The 16,385-nt window shown below is 36.4% G+C and overlaps 1 protein-coding gene across 1 annotated transcript in view; it reads right to left on the bottom strand.

Annotated features, from left to right (window-relative positions):
- Window positions 1-9,174: 9,174 nt before the first annotated feature.
- The window catches only part of LOC110211526 (sodium channel protein type 9 subunit alpha-like), a 49,516-nt gene continuing 42,305 nt past the window's right edge, over window positions 9,175-16,385 (bottom strand). The window contains exon 13 of the mRNA XM_078146160.1: window positions 9,175-12,197. Coding sequence (XP_078002286.1) covers window positions 11,017-12,197 — 1,181 coding nt within the window. The 3' untranslated portion in view covers window positions 9,175-11,016. The remainder of the gene's footprint in view (window positions 12,198-16,385) is intronic.

Here is a 16,385-nt window from a genome sequence, read left to right as displayed (position 1 = left end):
TTCTGAAGGTAATCTCTGCAAAATGCTCCTTATCCTGTTATTATACTAAGATATTGGAATGTTCATATACTAGGTATTGTGACAGCCAGCCAGAACTGTGTCTAGACAAGAGTCATTCCCAGTATCTGGGATTTTCAAAAAGATTGAGAAGTAGAAAAAGAATCAAGGACTTTAGGGGAAGAAAGAATTACAATTTGGTACACATCCTTTAAGCTGTTTGCCTTTAAAGAAATTTTGAAAAGTTTATTTTTTTTTCTCTGAAGAAACCCAAAAGACTTTATTCCAATGTAAAGTTACTGAAGTTAATGAAGACACAGAAGTGAATTGAGGGACTTGAAAGCTCCGGTCATTCTAGAGCGTAATGCACGTGTCTGTATTCTGTTTACATATGCAATTTTAACCAGAAAAGTTACACCAAGGTTCTTCAGTGCTCTAATGTATCTATGAGTTAACTAAATGTATTCATCTTCAGTTTTATTGGGAGCTAAGATGACTTGGCACTTGCATCAGCCCCTACAGTTAGTGATATGGAGTTGCCCCCAGGAAAAATTTCTGCCATCCGCAAGGTCTAGTTCTGGGAGTTCAATGGTATGTACGGCGAATATTGTGGTAGAAATCAAAATCAAAAGTAAACTCCTACAAAACAGTTACTTAAAGTCACAGGTATGTATGATGAATATTGTGGTAGAAATCAAAATCAAAAGCAAACTCCTACAAAACAGTTACTTAAAGTCACAGTTTTTTCTTTTAAATGAAAGAGAGGGAGAGAGAGAGAGAGAGAGAGAGAGAGAGAGAGAGAGAGAGAGAGAGAGAGAGAGAGAGAGCGAGCTTTGGGTACAAACTCTCAACTACATTTTTCTGTATTTCTGCATTTATTTTTTATAGAACACTTTACCAACTCTATTTGCCTCTGTTTCCTCCTCTGTAAAATGAGATAGAGAAGGAAATGGCAAAACACATATCTCTGCCAAGAAAGCCACAAAAAAGGGCCATGAAGAGTCAGACATGATTGAAAATGACTAAACAACAATATATATTTACATATTTACATTAGTAAATATATTAAGTGACAGGGAAATTTCAAAGTTTGGTGACAAAATCCTTGCTCTTGAGAACATTATATTATACCTAGTTTGGCTATAACTTCCATCAGTTAGTAAATATTTATCATATGCTAGGCTCTGTATTGCACTGAAAATATAAAGATAGACATAAAAAAACCTTTCTGAGAAATTATATTTTCTTGGTAGAGACAATATATATATATATATATATATATATATATATATATATATACATATATATATATGCCAAAGTGTGTAGAATCAATTTAAAAATAAATACAAGATAGGTTATGTGGGAAAGAAATTAGTAGTTGAGGGGGGAAGATCATGAAATGTAGAAAGTGGTCCTTGAGATCAATCATGAACAAAGAGATCATAGATAAGACAGATCTGAGAAGAAAAGTGCTAAGCATCATCTACAAACAGCAATATAAGTGTTGGTGAGTTTAATATTTGGTTGCTCTCTACTAAGCAGAGCTGATGCACTGCTGTAAGAGCTGAATCATATTTATGCTATTCAGTCATTCCATCATCTCTGACTGTCTGTGACCCTACTTGAGGTTTTCTTAGAAAAGATACTGGAGTGCCATTACCTTCTACAGCTCATTTTACAGATAAGGAAAGTGAGGCAAACAGGGTTAAGTGACTTGCTCAGGATCACACAAATAATAAGTATGTGAGGACAATTTGAACTCAGGAAGATGAATCTGTCTGACTCCAAGCCCCACACTCTATCTACAATGCCACCTAGCTGCACTATATTTATATTGCTATTCCCTGAAGCAGAAAACACAAATGACAAACAAACAAACAAAAAAACCAATAACAGAAACAAAAAAAAAACCCAAAAACTTATGCTGGAATAAGACAGCACATAGATTCTCTGCACAGAAAGAAACAAAAGAATTAATAGAATTGTTTTCATCTTGTTCCCAACACAGTAAGAAAGATTATATTTTCTCACCCTCTATAGCCAATCAGATTGCTGATTCTATCTTTTCAATATCTCTCCTGTCCTTTCACTTCTCTCTACTCCCTGCCTCTTCTCACTTTTCACTAAGACTTCTGTAATAGCCTCCTAATTAGGTTGGTCTAACAGCCAAAATTATCCTCGGAAGTCACATATCATTTTCTTGCTCAAATGCTTTCAATGGTTCCCTATTTTTGCTTGATTAAAAAGCAAACTCCCCAGTTTGACATTTAAAGTCCTCCATGATTAGGTTCCCATCTACCTTTCCTACTGTTTTGTATCAGTCTGTATCATACACTTTGTGTCCACCCCTTGCAACCCAAATTTCCTATATGACCAGCCTACCTCCTTTCTGCTCATAGAGTCTGCCTCTTCTTGCTTACAAGTCATTGTTGGTTAAATTCTATAACCTTTTATACATGTCATTCAATTGTTCTTTTGGTTATGTATTTTAGTTATATTATTATAAACATAACCATCAAACAAATAATTAAAGACACAGAAATACAAAATAGAACATAACATAAAACCCTTAACAGTTAATGAAGTAGAATTTAATTAAATTACAAATAAGGAAAAAAATGGTTTTCTTATGTTCTATTCCAGATTTTTCTGAAATTCTTTTTTCTTTCTCACTTCCCTTCCTACATCCCTTCCTCCCTTTTTACCTCCCTTCCTCCCCTCCTCCCTCTTTCACTCCCTTCCTTCCTTCCTTCCTTCCTTCCTTGTTCTCTTCTGATGATACTGTCTTGTATTGCTAGAAACAGATCTTTCCATATTTCCTTTTATGCTAAATATTTATAATTTTACAGAAGTATACTATACCTTCCTTTTCATGGAGTTACTATTTCTTTCTTTCTTAGTAAATTATCTGTCTCTTTTAAAAAAAACTTTGAATCATGCATATTTTGACTCTGTTAGTATGGTGTATTTTATGATTAATAACCGTACAATATCAGCAGAAATTATTAACATTAAAGATAATAATAATGGCAATAACTAGCATTTATATAATGCTTTAAGGTTTGGAAATGCTTTACCAAATATCTCATTTTGTCCTCAAAACAATCGTGGATGATAGGTGCCATTAGTATCATAGCAATTTATAGTTGAGGAAACTGATTTAGAGGTAAATGACTACTGCAGGGTATCACCTCTAGTATGGTGGTAGATTTGGACTCAGGTTTTTCCAAACTCAAGGGCTAGTACTCTATCCAATATACCACATAGCTGAAACAGGTAGGCGTTCACATCATCAACCAACTTGGGACCATTGAAAACACTATACAATTTTCTATTTACTGTCTGTCCTGGTTTTCTGCAACTCCATTTAAAAATTATAAGCTAAGCTCATTGTCTCTCTGCAGTATTCTGTGATGTACACCAGGCCTCAGCTATCTGAATCTATTGGATAATAAGCTGTTTTATGTGTATGAATTTCCCAAAATAACTGAAGTTAATTCATGTAAAAACTGAAATTTCTAATGTAAGCTTTTTTAGACAGAAATCATTCTAAAGTGAATTTTTCACTTTCCTAACTTCTTACATAGACCAAAGTAATTGGAGCCAGGAGACTTGTGTTTCAATCCCATCTCACATTTAATAGTTATGTGACCCTGTGCATCATGCATACATTTTTGGGCCTCTGCTTTCTTACTTGTCAAATGAAAGAACTGAAATCAATGATACCCCATCCCAATCTCCTCCCCAAACTGAAGGGCAGCTGCAGGGACAGATTTCTGGTTTGAGGAAGATTTATCATTCTGAGGTCAAATCTAGCCTCTAACACTTACCAGCTGTGTGACCCTGGGCAAGTCACTTAACTCTGTTTGCCTCAGTTTCCTCATCTGCAAAATGAGCTGGAGAAGGAAATAGCAAACCACTCCAGTATCTTTGCCAAGAAAACCCAAATGGGGTCATGAAGAGTCTGACATAACTGAAACAACTGAAGAACAACAAGCCTAAAAACGTATCCATATCATAAGGTGCCCCTTATGAAAACCAGTTCTAGTGTTGTGGTGCAATGTGATACTCTTCAGTGGTATTGCCTCTTCCATAAAGTAAGCACTCAAATATTTGCAGGGTGAAATGGAATCACATGGAATTAAGTTGTTCTGTTGAATTATCAAGGTGTGTAATCTGTTTGTTTCTACAATAAATGGCTCTGCTTTCCTTTTGGCTTTCTTTTTTCTCTTGAGTTTGTAACAATCATCACTTCTGTTGTCTTTGGTTCTGCCTCCAACAGCAGCCTCCTCACCCTTTCCCATTTCTTTTCAGTATAGTGTAGGCTGGAAAGGAAGATAAAGCCCAGTTATCAATCTGAGTGCTTCTCTGAAGATTTATTATTCCTGACAGCTTGATTTTATGTGACCACAACTCCTTCACTCAATATTTAAAGGACTTTCAACTTCACCTCAGATAATCCTAGTCATGGGAACTGCTGGATGGATAATGCATATCCTTTCCCTCTGCTATATTAGGAATGTTTCTGGGCCTTTCCAGCTTTTTTTTTCTTTTTGGTAAAATCCTACTTGAGTAAGGAAGAAAGGACAGAGAACTAAGATATTAGAATTTGTCCTAGACATTACAAATACGGAGGAAGGGATGAACCATAACATTTGCTGTCAATGATTCATCTTTGGAGAAATATTTTTTTTTTCTGAAAAGTATCTGAGATTTCAAAAAAATGGAAGGGCTGCCCTTGGGAACTATTCTGTTAGAATATTCTGTTAAGTTTGGTATCCCAAACTTAATTGAACATCAAATAATTTGGGACTGACCTATAAAGGATAGTTAGAACTCTTAAAAGTATTGAATACTGTAGCTTAAGGGGAGAAACATAAATATCTCAGTATGTTAAACCTTTTTAAAATATAATTATAATAGAATAGGGTTTTTTTAAAATTCAGATAATTTCATATTTAATGTTAGAGAAAACAATGTTGCTGGTATCCATCTTTTCTCACACAACCCTGCCCACACTTGGCGTAACCCCAGGAACCCGCAGTACACATTATGAAATACTGTATAGTTATCCCTTCCACCTTGTGGGGGGGGGGATAAGGTCATAGCACCCCAGCAACCTAGAAAGTTATATGAAATTTTTTGGCCCTCCCTTGAAGAAATCTGATTTTTCCCTTTTTCTTTTACTTTGTCTTTCATGGGATGTTTACTGTACCTTGATGTTAAATTTGGGTTAAGTATTGTTGCCTGCTGGCCTCTGTGTGTTGTCTGCGGCTTCTGAAAAGCTCCCCAGAATTTCTCATTTAATTTCTTATGCTGACCCACTATATACCAGAACTGCAATAGGAAAAGTCAAGATGTGGAGGGGATAACTGCATTAGGAGATCATATATCTGGGATCATCAGGAAGTTAGAAGGCAAGGTGAGAAAAAAATCTCTAAAAATGGCTGCTGTAGGGGCTACAAAGCCAGAAAGAGGTCCAAGTTTTCATGCAAATATATAAAGGTAACTAGGTGATTATTGGGAAGATATCAGAATCAGGAAACAATTAAGAACTATTTATTAAGTCTCAGCTACGTGCCAAATATCATGCTAAGTGATGGGAATGCCAAAACGAAAATGAAACTGCTGCTCCCAAGGAGCCTCCATTCTGCAGGGAGATGAAATTTACATATATTTGCTTATTCAGAATCACTGCACAATAACCACAAGTTTATGGAGGGAGGATTGGTTCTAGGAGTTGTAGGAATAAGGAAAGGATTTAGGTAGAAGGTAGTTTTTCAGATGAGTTGTGAAGAATATATGGGATTTTAGGAAGCAAAGAGAAAATGCATTCTTGTTATGGGGAATGATTAGGACAGCAACTTCTGGAGAGAAGATAGTGCCAGAGAGAGGCTTCCTTGAAGTAAATGGAGTGTGGTCTTCTCGACCCAAAGGAAAAAAATAATGGGTCTCTTGAGCACAAAATTAGTTACATCTACAAGAGAGGTTGTAAATTTATCAAAGTAGCCTGGTGAGAGACATCCTAGTAGATGCACAATGCCCATTTGTCCTTGAAGCTTCTTTTAGGATTTTCCAGTCGCATAAGGCTTTAGTTCTATCTAGAAAAGACAGAACAAAATAAACCTCTTTCCCCATGGGGTGTGTGCAGATTCAAAATTTGGGGATTAATGGGTGGTGAGCTGTGTGTCTCATGATATAAACTGCAGAGAACTGTAAGCAGGGAGCATGTCATGAGTCCTAGAATCAGTATTGTTCTAGGAAATGTTTGATAACTGGCTCTAAAAATATAAATGTACATGAAATGCTTTTAAGTTTAATCAGCATTATTAACACTTTCTCCATTATTTTCTTAAGTTCACCTAATCAACAAAACAACAAATTAAGCCCTGATTTATAGAATTTGCTGATTTCCAACATGTTGACACTAAAAATTTAACATTTGGCTGCCATGAGCTGGTGCAGACTGGCTCTGTCAGATCCATGCAAAATAATGTGATAACGTGATCACCCACCTTACTGGTTTAAGACCTACACTCTGAAGTTTGGGATAAAATTCTGTTATGTGATCTAGTTATTTCAAGCCCAGTATAGTGAGAAAGATTCATGGAATAGAAGGAAGAGGAAGCTTCTGTCCTGAACCTGTTTGGATTGGCCAATGTATGTATTGCTATGTAATAGCAATTGCTATGCAATAGGTACACTATTACACATAAGGCTGGCATCTGCACATGGCTAGCTCATTGCCCAGATTAATGGAAGCAAAGTAGTTTTTTTTTTTTTCACTTGCCCTTCCCTCCCATGCCAGATAACTTTCCTGAAGCCCTTGGGTGCTGGAAAATAGAATAGTGACTCCCTCCATCTCCATAGAATCCAGATCTTCTCGCCATACATGTGAGGTGGAGAAATGACTGACTGTCGAGGGCCTATAGAGCAATATTATGAAGATCACTTTGGCCTGCCATTTTGAAGAGCTAGAACCAGAGCAAAATGGAGTAGCACATTTTCTTGTCATTGATGAGACACTTCAGAAGACTTTTAAATCCTAAAATAACAATTGAATTGTTAAAAAGAACTTATAAACATTGTGTGATGGTCAGCTATGATAGACTTAGCTCTTCTCATCAATCCAATGAGCCAAGAAAACTCCAATGGAAATGTGGAAAATGCTATCCACACCCAGAGAAAGAACTATGGAATCTGAATGTAGATCCAAAAACACTATTTTCACTTTTTTGTTTTTTGTTTCTTGTACTTTTTTTCCCTTTTATTCTTCTTTCACAACATGACTAATGTGGAAATATGTTTAACATCATTGTACATGTATAACCTATAAGACATTGCTTGCTGTCTTGGGGAGGGGGAGGGGAGGGAGGGAGAAAAATTTGCAACTCAAAATCTTACAAAAAGGAATGTTGAAAACTATCTTTACATGTAGCTGGAAAACAAAATACTATTAAGTTGGAAAAAAAGAACTTGAAGTAAAATAACAGAACAAAAATGTTTTCCATTGTAGAAGTGTTATACTACTTTTAGAAATGTTTTCCCACCATGATACTGAGGGAAGCCCTATTTTGGGACAATCTGGATGAAAGAGCACTGAAATAGGAGTCAGGAGAGCTGGATTTTTGTTTTAGTTGTGATAGGGAGTCTGGCTGGGCCTTTTCCTCCCTGTGCAAATGGTTTAGACAACATGCTCACTAGGGACCTTCCCAGCTCTGATAATTCGTACTTGTGGGTCTTTGAGAAAGGAACTTCATTTGATTCCAATTCAATTCAGCCTCAATTTCAATTGCTCGAATGTTTCTTCCTCTGTGACTTTAGGTAAGTCACTTCCAATGACTGTTTTCTCTCCATAGAAAGGAATTAAATGACAAAATCTCTAAGGTCCCTTTCAGTTCTAACATGCTATTTTGAGCTTTTTGTGTTGTGGGTGGTGGTGATGATTGAAAGCCTTTTCAGCCCACTTCCCCTCCAAATCTGTTTGCTATGATGGTTTTCAATTATCCCTTCTCCCCAGTAATCAAGCTTTTTATGTTACAAATATGAAGAAATCACTGTCCTTGGCTTCAAATGAGATAGTAATTGTAAAGTGCTTAGCAAGTGCCTGTCACAAAGTAAGTGCTATACAAATATTATCTATTATTAGCTATTTTACCTAGTTGTTAAGAATAATAATTTATAATAAGACACAACCAAATGGCTGCCTTCCTTTGGTTGGAAGCGGGTAAGCAGCCTTTTCACTCACTTTTGGTTACTCCTCAACAGTCTTTGCATACTGCCACAGGATAGTGACCCCTCTGCTCAAAACTGAGAATGCCCTGTATGCTGCTTGCCTTGGGAAGCTTGTAGTGCCTGGCCCAGGTGCAAAAGTACCCAGCTGTCACTCTGAGAAGGGCAAAAGTCTGCATGCCTCCTCTTTTTTTAAGACTCTGTAATACTGTCAGAATGTTTTTTTCCATTCCTAAAAGACAGAACACCTTTCTCCCAAACTGCTATGCTTTCCAGAATTTGGACACTGCTAAGGCTCACATTACCTCACGAAAGATATTCAGAACTGTTTTATTCATAGCATTGCTAACGAAAGTTTATTAATTTGCAAAAAAAGGGTGGGGCTATGCTGGATTCATTGAACTGTAAGCTGCTTTCCAGCTTTAGCAATCTGTAGATCTATGAAAATTAGGAAGTCATTTGTTGAAGTTCAAATTGATAAACACATTAGATTAGACTGCTAATCTATCTCACAAATAGCAAACCTTAATAAAACATATCAAATTATGATTTGCTTTGTTGATGTGAATTAACATTGGCAGAGAAGCTATTGTAAGTTTATTAGTAATCTGCTAACTAACCAACTTGTAGAAAGGCCAAACGTGATTGTAAAAGGCAGTTATAGGACAATGGGGTACTTGTGAAAGGCAAACATTTGTAGAAAATTCTGAAAGTGTGTGATGAGACTTTATGCAGATACAACAGATCATTATATCAGATTTGGTAGGATGAAGACTTTACATTTACCATTTGCACAGCAAAAGGCAGAATATCTTTTAAATGTCTGGTAAAATTACTTTCAAAGTGCTTTGGCAATCAAATGTTTGTTTTAGGGAAATGGATGGAAATGAGTGATGTTTAAACTTCCATGTAAAAAGCATCATTTTCATACTCAATTCAATTCAATTCAATTCACAAACATTTATTAAGCACACACGATTTATCAGACTCTGTGTTAGGAACAGAAAGACAAAATGAAAAAGGCCTTGCCTTCAGGAAGCTTACATTCTATTGGGGGGAAGCAAGCACACAGGTAAGTAAATATAAATCATATGCAAGGTACAAGGCTTTTTTTGGTGGGCGGGGCTAGAGAGCACATGATTACCACATTAGTCAACATTTCCTTGTTACATAATTTCACAAGACAGAAACGTTACTGTAGAGAAACACGAGGGGTGGAGGACTAAAAGTTGTATTTATATAGAGTCTCCCCAAAGGAATAATAGTTACGATAATCCAGTTCTGGGTAGTAGGCAGAGAAATATAACAATAGTTTGGCATTTGTGATATATAGTCTGCAGATCACTGATACTTCATGGACATTAAGTGCAACATTTTAACTGGTGAAAGCTTGAGAAGGACCTTGTTGACAAACATTTCTAGATCACCTATGCTCTACAGGGCACCGCATCGTGGTGGTAGATACATGATGTCTGTGATATTGTTTCCAAGTCATAGCTATTTGACAAGACATGCACCATACTGTCAAATATCTAGTTAATTAACAGCAAGGATTTCACTGAGGAACAAAATCTTAGTCATGCCAGCAGATGAGAAGAGAATCAAGGTTACAAAGTGACTTATGGTTGGGATATCTGAGGTATTTTAGGGTAGGAAGGTACAGCATTTGGTTTCATAGAAAATAGTCAAGAAAAGACTTAGGAATTGCTACCTTGCTTCAAAAAACTGTTATGTGTTTTTATGATGGCAGTGAAGACCTTCACGTCATTTTGAAGGTTTGGGTAAATAAAATAAAGAGGAAATATAAGAAGAAAGATGGGATATTGGGCAAAATACCTTTTGGCATAACCTCTATATTGCTTAGGTTGGATGGTTGGTATATTGAATAAAAGTCAGCAGCCTACCTATTAAGATATGGACTTTAAGGCATAAAAAAGTTGATCCTGATGCAAGATAGAATAATGGTAAGTGCTTTAAACTAGAGAATCCATTTTTATATACAATGGTTAGGATATCAAATTTTCTTATGCATGAGCTAAAATCACAGCAGCTGCAACTACTTTGATCAATGCATTGCGAAGAATCAGTAAAACACTTTAATTTGCTGCTTTTCCAACAGAATAAATTAAAAAAGTTAGGAACATATGTTTCTAATTGCATAAATTTGCATGTGTGGTGTGGTGTGTGTGTTTGAAAGACAGAGAGAGAGACAGAGACAGAGAGAAACAGAGAGAGAGAGAGAGAGAGAGAGAGAGAGAGAGAGATTGGTGTGTGGGTAATGAACAACAAGGATGTTATAGCAAGAAGACAAAGGCAAAAGTAAAAATATTCTGCTCATATGTTTTATTAAAACCAGGGAATTTAGATTCTACTTCTCTTAGTCCATGGTTCCTACCATTCTGAGCAGCATTTTTCTTTTCTCTGTTATAAGAGAAGTAGTCAAACAGGAAACAGTTATCAGAGTTGCTTTAACACTGAATCACAGTTATTCAGTGAAAAGTGACTATATTGAACCTATCTCAGATTGCATGCCTTCTTGGGGAGGGGGAAGGAGAAGGAGGAGGAAAAATTAGAAATCAAAGTCTTATAAAAGTGAATGTTGAAAACAAAAAATAAATAAATAGATAAGAGTCACTATACTGTTAGAAGCATCAACAATGTATTAATGTTTTGTTTTTGTTTGGTAAAAACCAGTTGGCTTGGCAAAGATTTACCAAAATTTGGCAAAATTTACTTATAATAAGTCTCTTTCATAAATTGTAGCCAATTGCTGACAAAACAGAATTCCTAATTTTCCGTTTCCCTGTCAGTTTTGCCTTTGCCTTCCGTTTCTGTCTGGTCTGTTTCATGTTTCTCTCTGTCTTGCTCTATTCCACTATCCAAAAGTATGGAAGTGGGAGAAGGGCTCAGATCACCTACTTTCTCTAGAGATGAGTTCTCATGAACTTTATCAAATACTATTTTTTTAATAGTCAATTTCTCCCTCTCTTCACCTTTGATATTATATGTACCTAATACACTTTGCCTTAAGCAGAAACGTCGAAAAGCACGCTGAATAACAAGAGCTGATACCTCCTCTTGTTTTCGTTTTAGAGTAGTTGTAACTGGTTCATAGGAAATTTGAAAAAGACATGATGACAGAAACTGCTTACGCATTGGTAAATGGATGCAGTCAAATGCTTCACTTTCTCCTACAACATACTTTGTAAAAGCAATTAAGACATCAGTACAGAAAACTCGATCACCTCTGACCATGGGCAAATCCATAGCTACGAGCTGCACTTTGTTTGGCTTTGCTATAAGAAGAGGAGGATCCAATGAAGCAGCAAACTCAGAGAGTTGACTGTAGTCTATGAAATGAGTGACATTGGGATCAAATTGCCTCCAAACCTCATAAAAATTGTTAAAAACTTCCTCACTTAGCGGCTGAGCATTTTCTTCAGTCACAACACTGCAAATCTCCAGGATAACAACAATGAACATGTTTACAAGAACCAGAAATGAAATAATAATATAACTCACAAAATATAAAATCCCCAAAGAGGGACTTCCACAATCTCCTCTCACAGAACTTCCTGGGTGAATTTTTTCAGGGTCACAGTCTGGTGGTCCTGTGATAAGAATTGGTTCTAGCAGACCATCCCAACCAGCAAATGTGGTAATTTGGAAGAGGCAAAGCATGCTGTTGCTAAAGGTTTCAAAGTTGAACATGTCATTAATTCCATCATCCTTTTTAACATAGGCAAAGTGGGACATTCCAATGATAGCATAGATGAACATGACTAGGAGGAACAAAAGCACAATATTCAACAAAGTAGGAAGGGACAGCATCAGAGCATGGATTAGTAAACCTATGCCATTGGTTCCTTTAATGAAATTCAGAACTCGTCCACATCTGATGAGACGGATCACCTGCACTTGGGTATAGGTCAGGAGATATTTGTCTGTCAAATGAGGTTGTAGTACAACTGTGGAAAAATATGAAAAAGAACATGTTTAAATGTCGATCATCTTAATCCCATTGCCTAGCCAAAAAACAAAAACAAAAATAAAACAAAACAAAAAAACCAACATCCATCATGAGTTCATAAATCACACATTTGCTCTTCTTCCCTTCTTTCTTTGAGAAGTAGTCCAAGGCAATTTGCATACCCAGTTTAGCTACCTTGGAAGAAGGTGGAATTCATAAATGTACATGGAAAAAGAGTACACATGCTGTTCTAAACCCTTCAAAGACCAAAGGAATACCTTTAGAGTGCTGGATCCCTGCTAGGATTAGAACTACACGTGTAAATAAGGGGGAGGAACACATCCAGAGACACAGATTTGACAGTGGGAAGGAATCTCCACCACAATGTACTTAACATATTGTAATCCAGACTCCTTGGAAAACCTCCAAGAAGGAGGAACTCCTTACAGGTCAAGACAGCCCATTCTATTTTTGGATAGCTTTAATTTAAAAAAAATGTATGTGTGTGTGTGTGTGTGTGTGTGTGATATCAAGCTTAAATATCTTTCTGCAACTTCATCCCATTACTCCTAATGGGGCTAAAAAGAACAAAACTAATCCTTCTTTTCTATGATAACTCTTAAAATAGGTGAAGACAGCTGTCATTTACTTTCTGAGTCTACTCAAGGCTAAGCATGCCATGTTCCCTTAGCTGATATTCTTATATTATGGGCTCAAAATCCTTCATCATCGTGGTTGCCTCCTTCTGGACTTTTTTCCAGTTTAGTAATGCCATTCTTAAGCCATAATGCTAATTACTCCAGATGCTATTGGATAGAGGCAGAGTACAGTGAACTATTATTTTCCTCCTGGAAGCATGTATCTCTTAATATAATCCAAGATCACAGTTATTTTGGCTTCCACATCACACTGCTGACTCATATTGAACTTGTAGGCCACTAAAACCCTGACATTTTTGGAACGATGGATATTTATCATACCTTCTTCATTTTATATTTATGAAATTGTTCTTTTCTAGTCTAGTGAAAGACTTTACATTTGTTTACACTGAATTTCATATCATTCTGTATGTTAGGTATCATTCTTCCTAGATTTGCACTAACTGAAAGTTTGATAAGCATACCATTTATGCCTTTATCCAAGTCATTGACAAAATATTAATTAGGATGGAGCCAAGCATAGATCCCTGGGGTTCTCTCCTGCAGAATTCCTATCCTTCTGATAATGAATCACTAACAACTCTAAGTTCAGCTATCCAACCAGTTCTAAATTCAACTGACTGTATTCTCAAATAATCTATACTGTCTTTCCATCTTTCATTTTTTTTCCATCTTTTCTACAAAAACTTGGCTTAAATCTAGGTAAAGAATATCCACAGCACTCACTTCATCTATTAGTTTAGTAATCCTGTCAAAAAATGAAATGAGGTTAATCTGACATGAACCAGTCAGGATAAATCCATGATGGATCTTTGCAATCACCACTTCTTTTTCTAGATATTCATCAAGCATCTTGTCCATGATTCATTCTATTATTGCCCTTAAAATCAAAGTGAAGCTCTATGGTCTATTGTGGACAAACTCTACTCTACTCTCACTTTTTTTCAAAAACTGAGACAACTTTTGTCCTTCTCCAGTCTTGTGTTAGAAGCAACATGGCATAGTGGTGAAAGTGCCAGAGTTGCAATCAAGATAATCTGGTTTCAAATCACGTGTATGATCACAACTAGCTGTGTGACCAGGGTCAAGTCATTTAACCTCTCTGATTCTCACTTTCCTCATGTGCAAAATAAAGGGATTAGAATAAATGGAATGGATGGCATCTGAAGTCCATTTATCATTTTATGATCCCATATTCTTCTCTTTTCTATAATTTTTCAAGTACTGACAATCACATGGTAATCACATCTGCCAGGTCTTTTAGTATTTAAGGGTGCAGTTCATCTGGACCAGGAAAATGGAATTCTTCAAGGGCAAGTAGGTGCTCTCTTACTATCTCCTTATGTGTCTTGGATATCAATTTCCTGTTAATCATTTCCACTGTAAGGATCATTTCATTTGCAGAGAAAACTACTAAAGAAGTAAGCAGCTCTGCATTTTATTGTCTGGTATCATTATTTTATTGACCCCAAGGATGGAAGGGGAGAGAAAGGCAGGAGGAAGAAGAAGAGGGGGAGGAGAGGTTCAGCAGGTGTGTAGATAAGTGAAGTCCCCAATCATTACTATATCATGCTTCTATGCTAGGCTTGTGATCAATTTCTCTAAATCTGCACTTATGTCTTCCTTCTGTCCAGGTGATCTGTAATATGCTCCAATAATAAAATCATTGGCTTCTCCCATGACTGACCTTTACCCAAATATTGTCCGTCATGCTCCCTTGGATTGGGTGCTTGGATTTCCTCACATGAATATATTTTCTTAATATACACCTTTCCCTTCCTTATCCTATTTCTTTAGAATAAGGGACACATCCAGAGTTTAATCCAAGAATGGGTTCCAGCCCATTAAGTCTCATAAACAACCACGAAGTCAAATTCACCTTCTTTTGTTAGGATCTCTGGTTCCTTCTTTCTTGCTTCAACTCTAATCAATTTATGCATAGACCTTTGATGCTGTGAGTTTTACTACTGGTACTTTCTTTGATTTTCTTTCTGTGAATTTCTATCCTTCCTTTTTCTTTTTAACTCCCTATAGTGTCTAAATTTGTGGCTACATACAGTCAGTCTTCTCACATCCCCACCATTACTATAAAGAACTTTTCATTTGATTTTCAACAAATACAATATTATTAGACTGTTTAACAAAGATATATTGCATTTCTGGGCAGGAATCTGTCAACTCTCAAAAGTCAACTTGCAAATATTACAAGCTAGGCTCTACAAATCTAAATCAATTTCTCAAATGATATATTCTTAGTTAGCTGTTTATTTTCTAGTTATGTTCTCTTATTCATTCCTTGCCTTCAATGGGAAACAATGAGGAAAATCGAAACCGTATGCCCCTCTGGTCATCAATTTCTTGTCCAAGTCTTTAGATCACTGATAATACTAATGAAGTTCTTCTGTAAGTGTCATTTTGACCTATGTGAATTACCAGAAGTAAATAGTTATCCACTTTAGTAAATCTTGGAAGTCTCTACCATGGTTTGGCTACATGCTCTAGGAAGACAAAAAATCTCTCCATCATTGTTTTTAGGCTGTAAGTGAATGATGGGTAGGATTTTAATAGATGGAAATAAAGAGATGGGAATTTGGGATAAAAACATGGCATGAATAATGTTATGAATATGAGAAGGCATAAGACATACTTATGCAGAAAAGGAACATAAAGTCATCCAGTTTGGGGCTGAAGGTTTGTATTGGAGAGTAGTGAAATGTAAGATTATAAAACTAGATTGCATTCAGATGATAAAATGTTGGTGTGAGCCCATAGTGAGTACTTAATAAATTTGTACATAACTGTTCTAATTGTCTTTGGAAGACTGGCAGAGCTTTGTTCAAAGTATAACATCAAGATTCTGATTCAACTGAAGTTGGTAAAGTAGTGGTATTCTGAAACATCCTTCATGACTATTAGGCCTAGACATGTGACCAAATTACATTTGGCTTCTACATAATTTTTGCTGTTGTCATTTATAATCTTCTTTTTTAGCAGCAGCATTTTAAAATTATTTTTTACAGGTTATACATGTGTAGTGAGGCAAAACATTTCCATAGCAGTCATGTTGGGAAAAACTAATTATATTTCTCTTAATCATATCCCACCTCCATTTGTTCTATTCTCTCTTTTTACCCTGCCCCTCCTCAGAAGTGTTTGCTTCTATTACCTCGTCCCTCAATCTGCCCTCCCCTCTATCATCCCCCTGCTCTCTTGTCCCCTCCCCCCACCATTTTCCTGTATGGTAAGATAGATTTCTATACCCACTAGAGTGTGTGTGTTATTCCCTCCTTAAGCCAAATCCTATGAGAATAAGATTCACTCATTCCCTCTCACCTTCCCTCACTTCCCCTTCACTGTAAAAGCCTTTTCTTGTCTGTTTTATGTGAGATGATTTACCCCATTCTACCTTCCCTTTCTCCTTCTCCCAGTATAATCCTCTCTCACCCCTTAATTTAATTCTCTAGATATCACCCCTTCATCTTCAACTCAATCTGTGCCCTCTATCTATCTATCTATCTATCTATCTA

This window comes from Phascolarctos cinereus, unplaced genomic scaffold, assembly GCF_003287225.1.
Source record: "Phascolarctos cinereus isolate Bilbo 61053 unplaced genomic scaffold, phaCin_HiC Scaffold_726;HRSCAF=1367, whole genome shotgun sequence".
Classification (NCBI taxonomy): Eukaryota; Metazoa; Chordata; class Mammalia; order Diprotodontia; family Phascolarctidae; genus Phascolarctos; species Phascolarctos cinereus.
The sequence above is the reverse complement of the archived record's forward strand: the minus strand, read 5'-3'. Positions and strand labels throughout refer to the sequence as shown.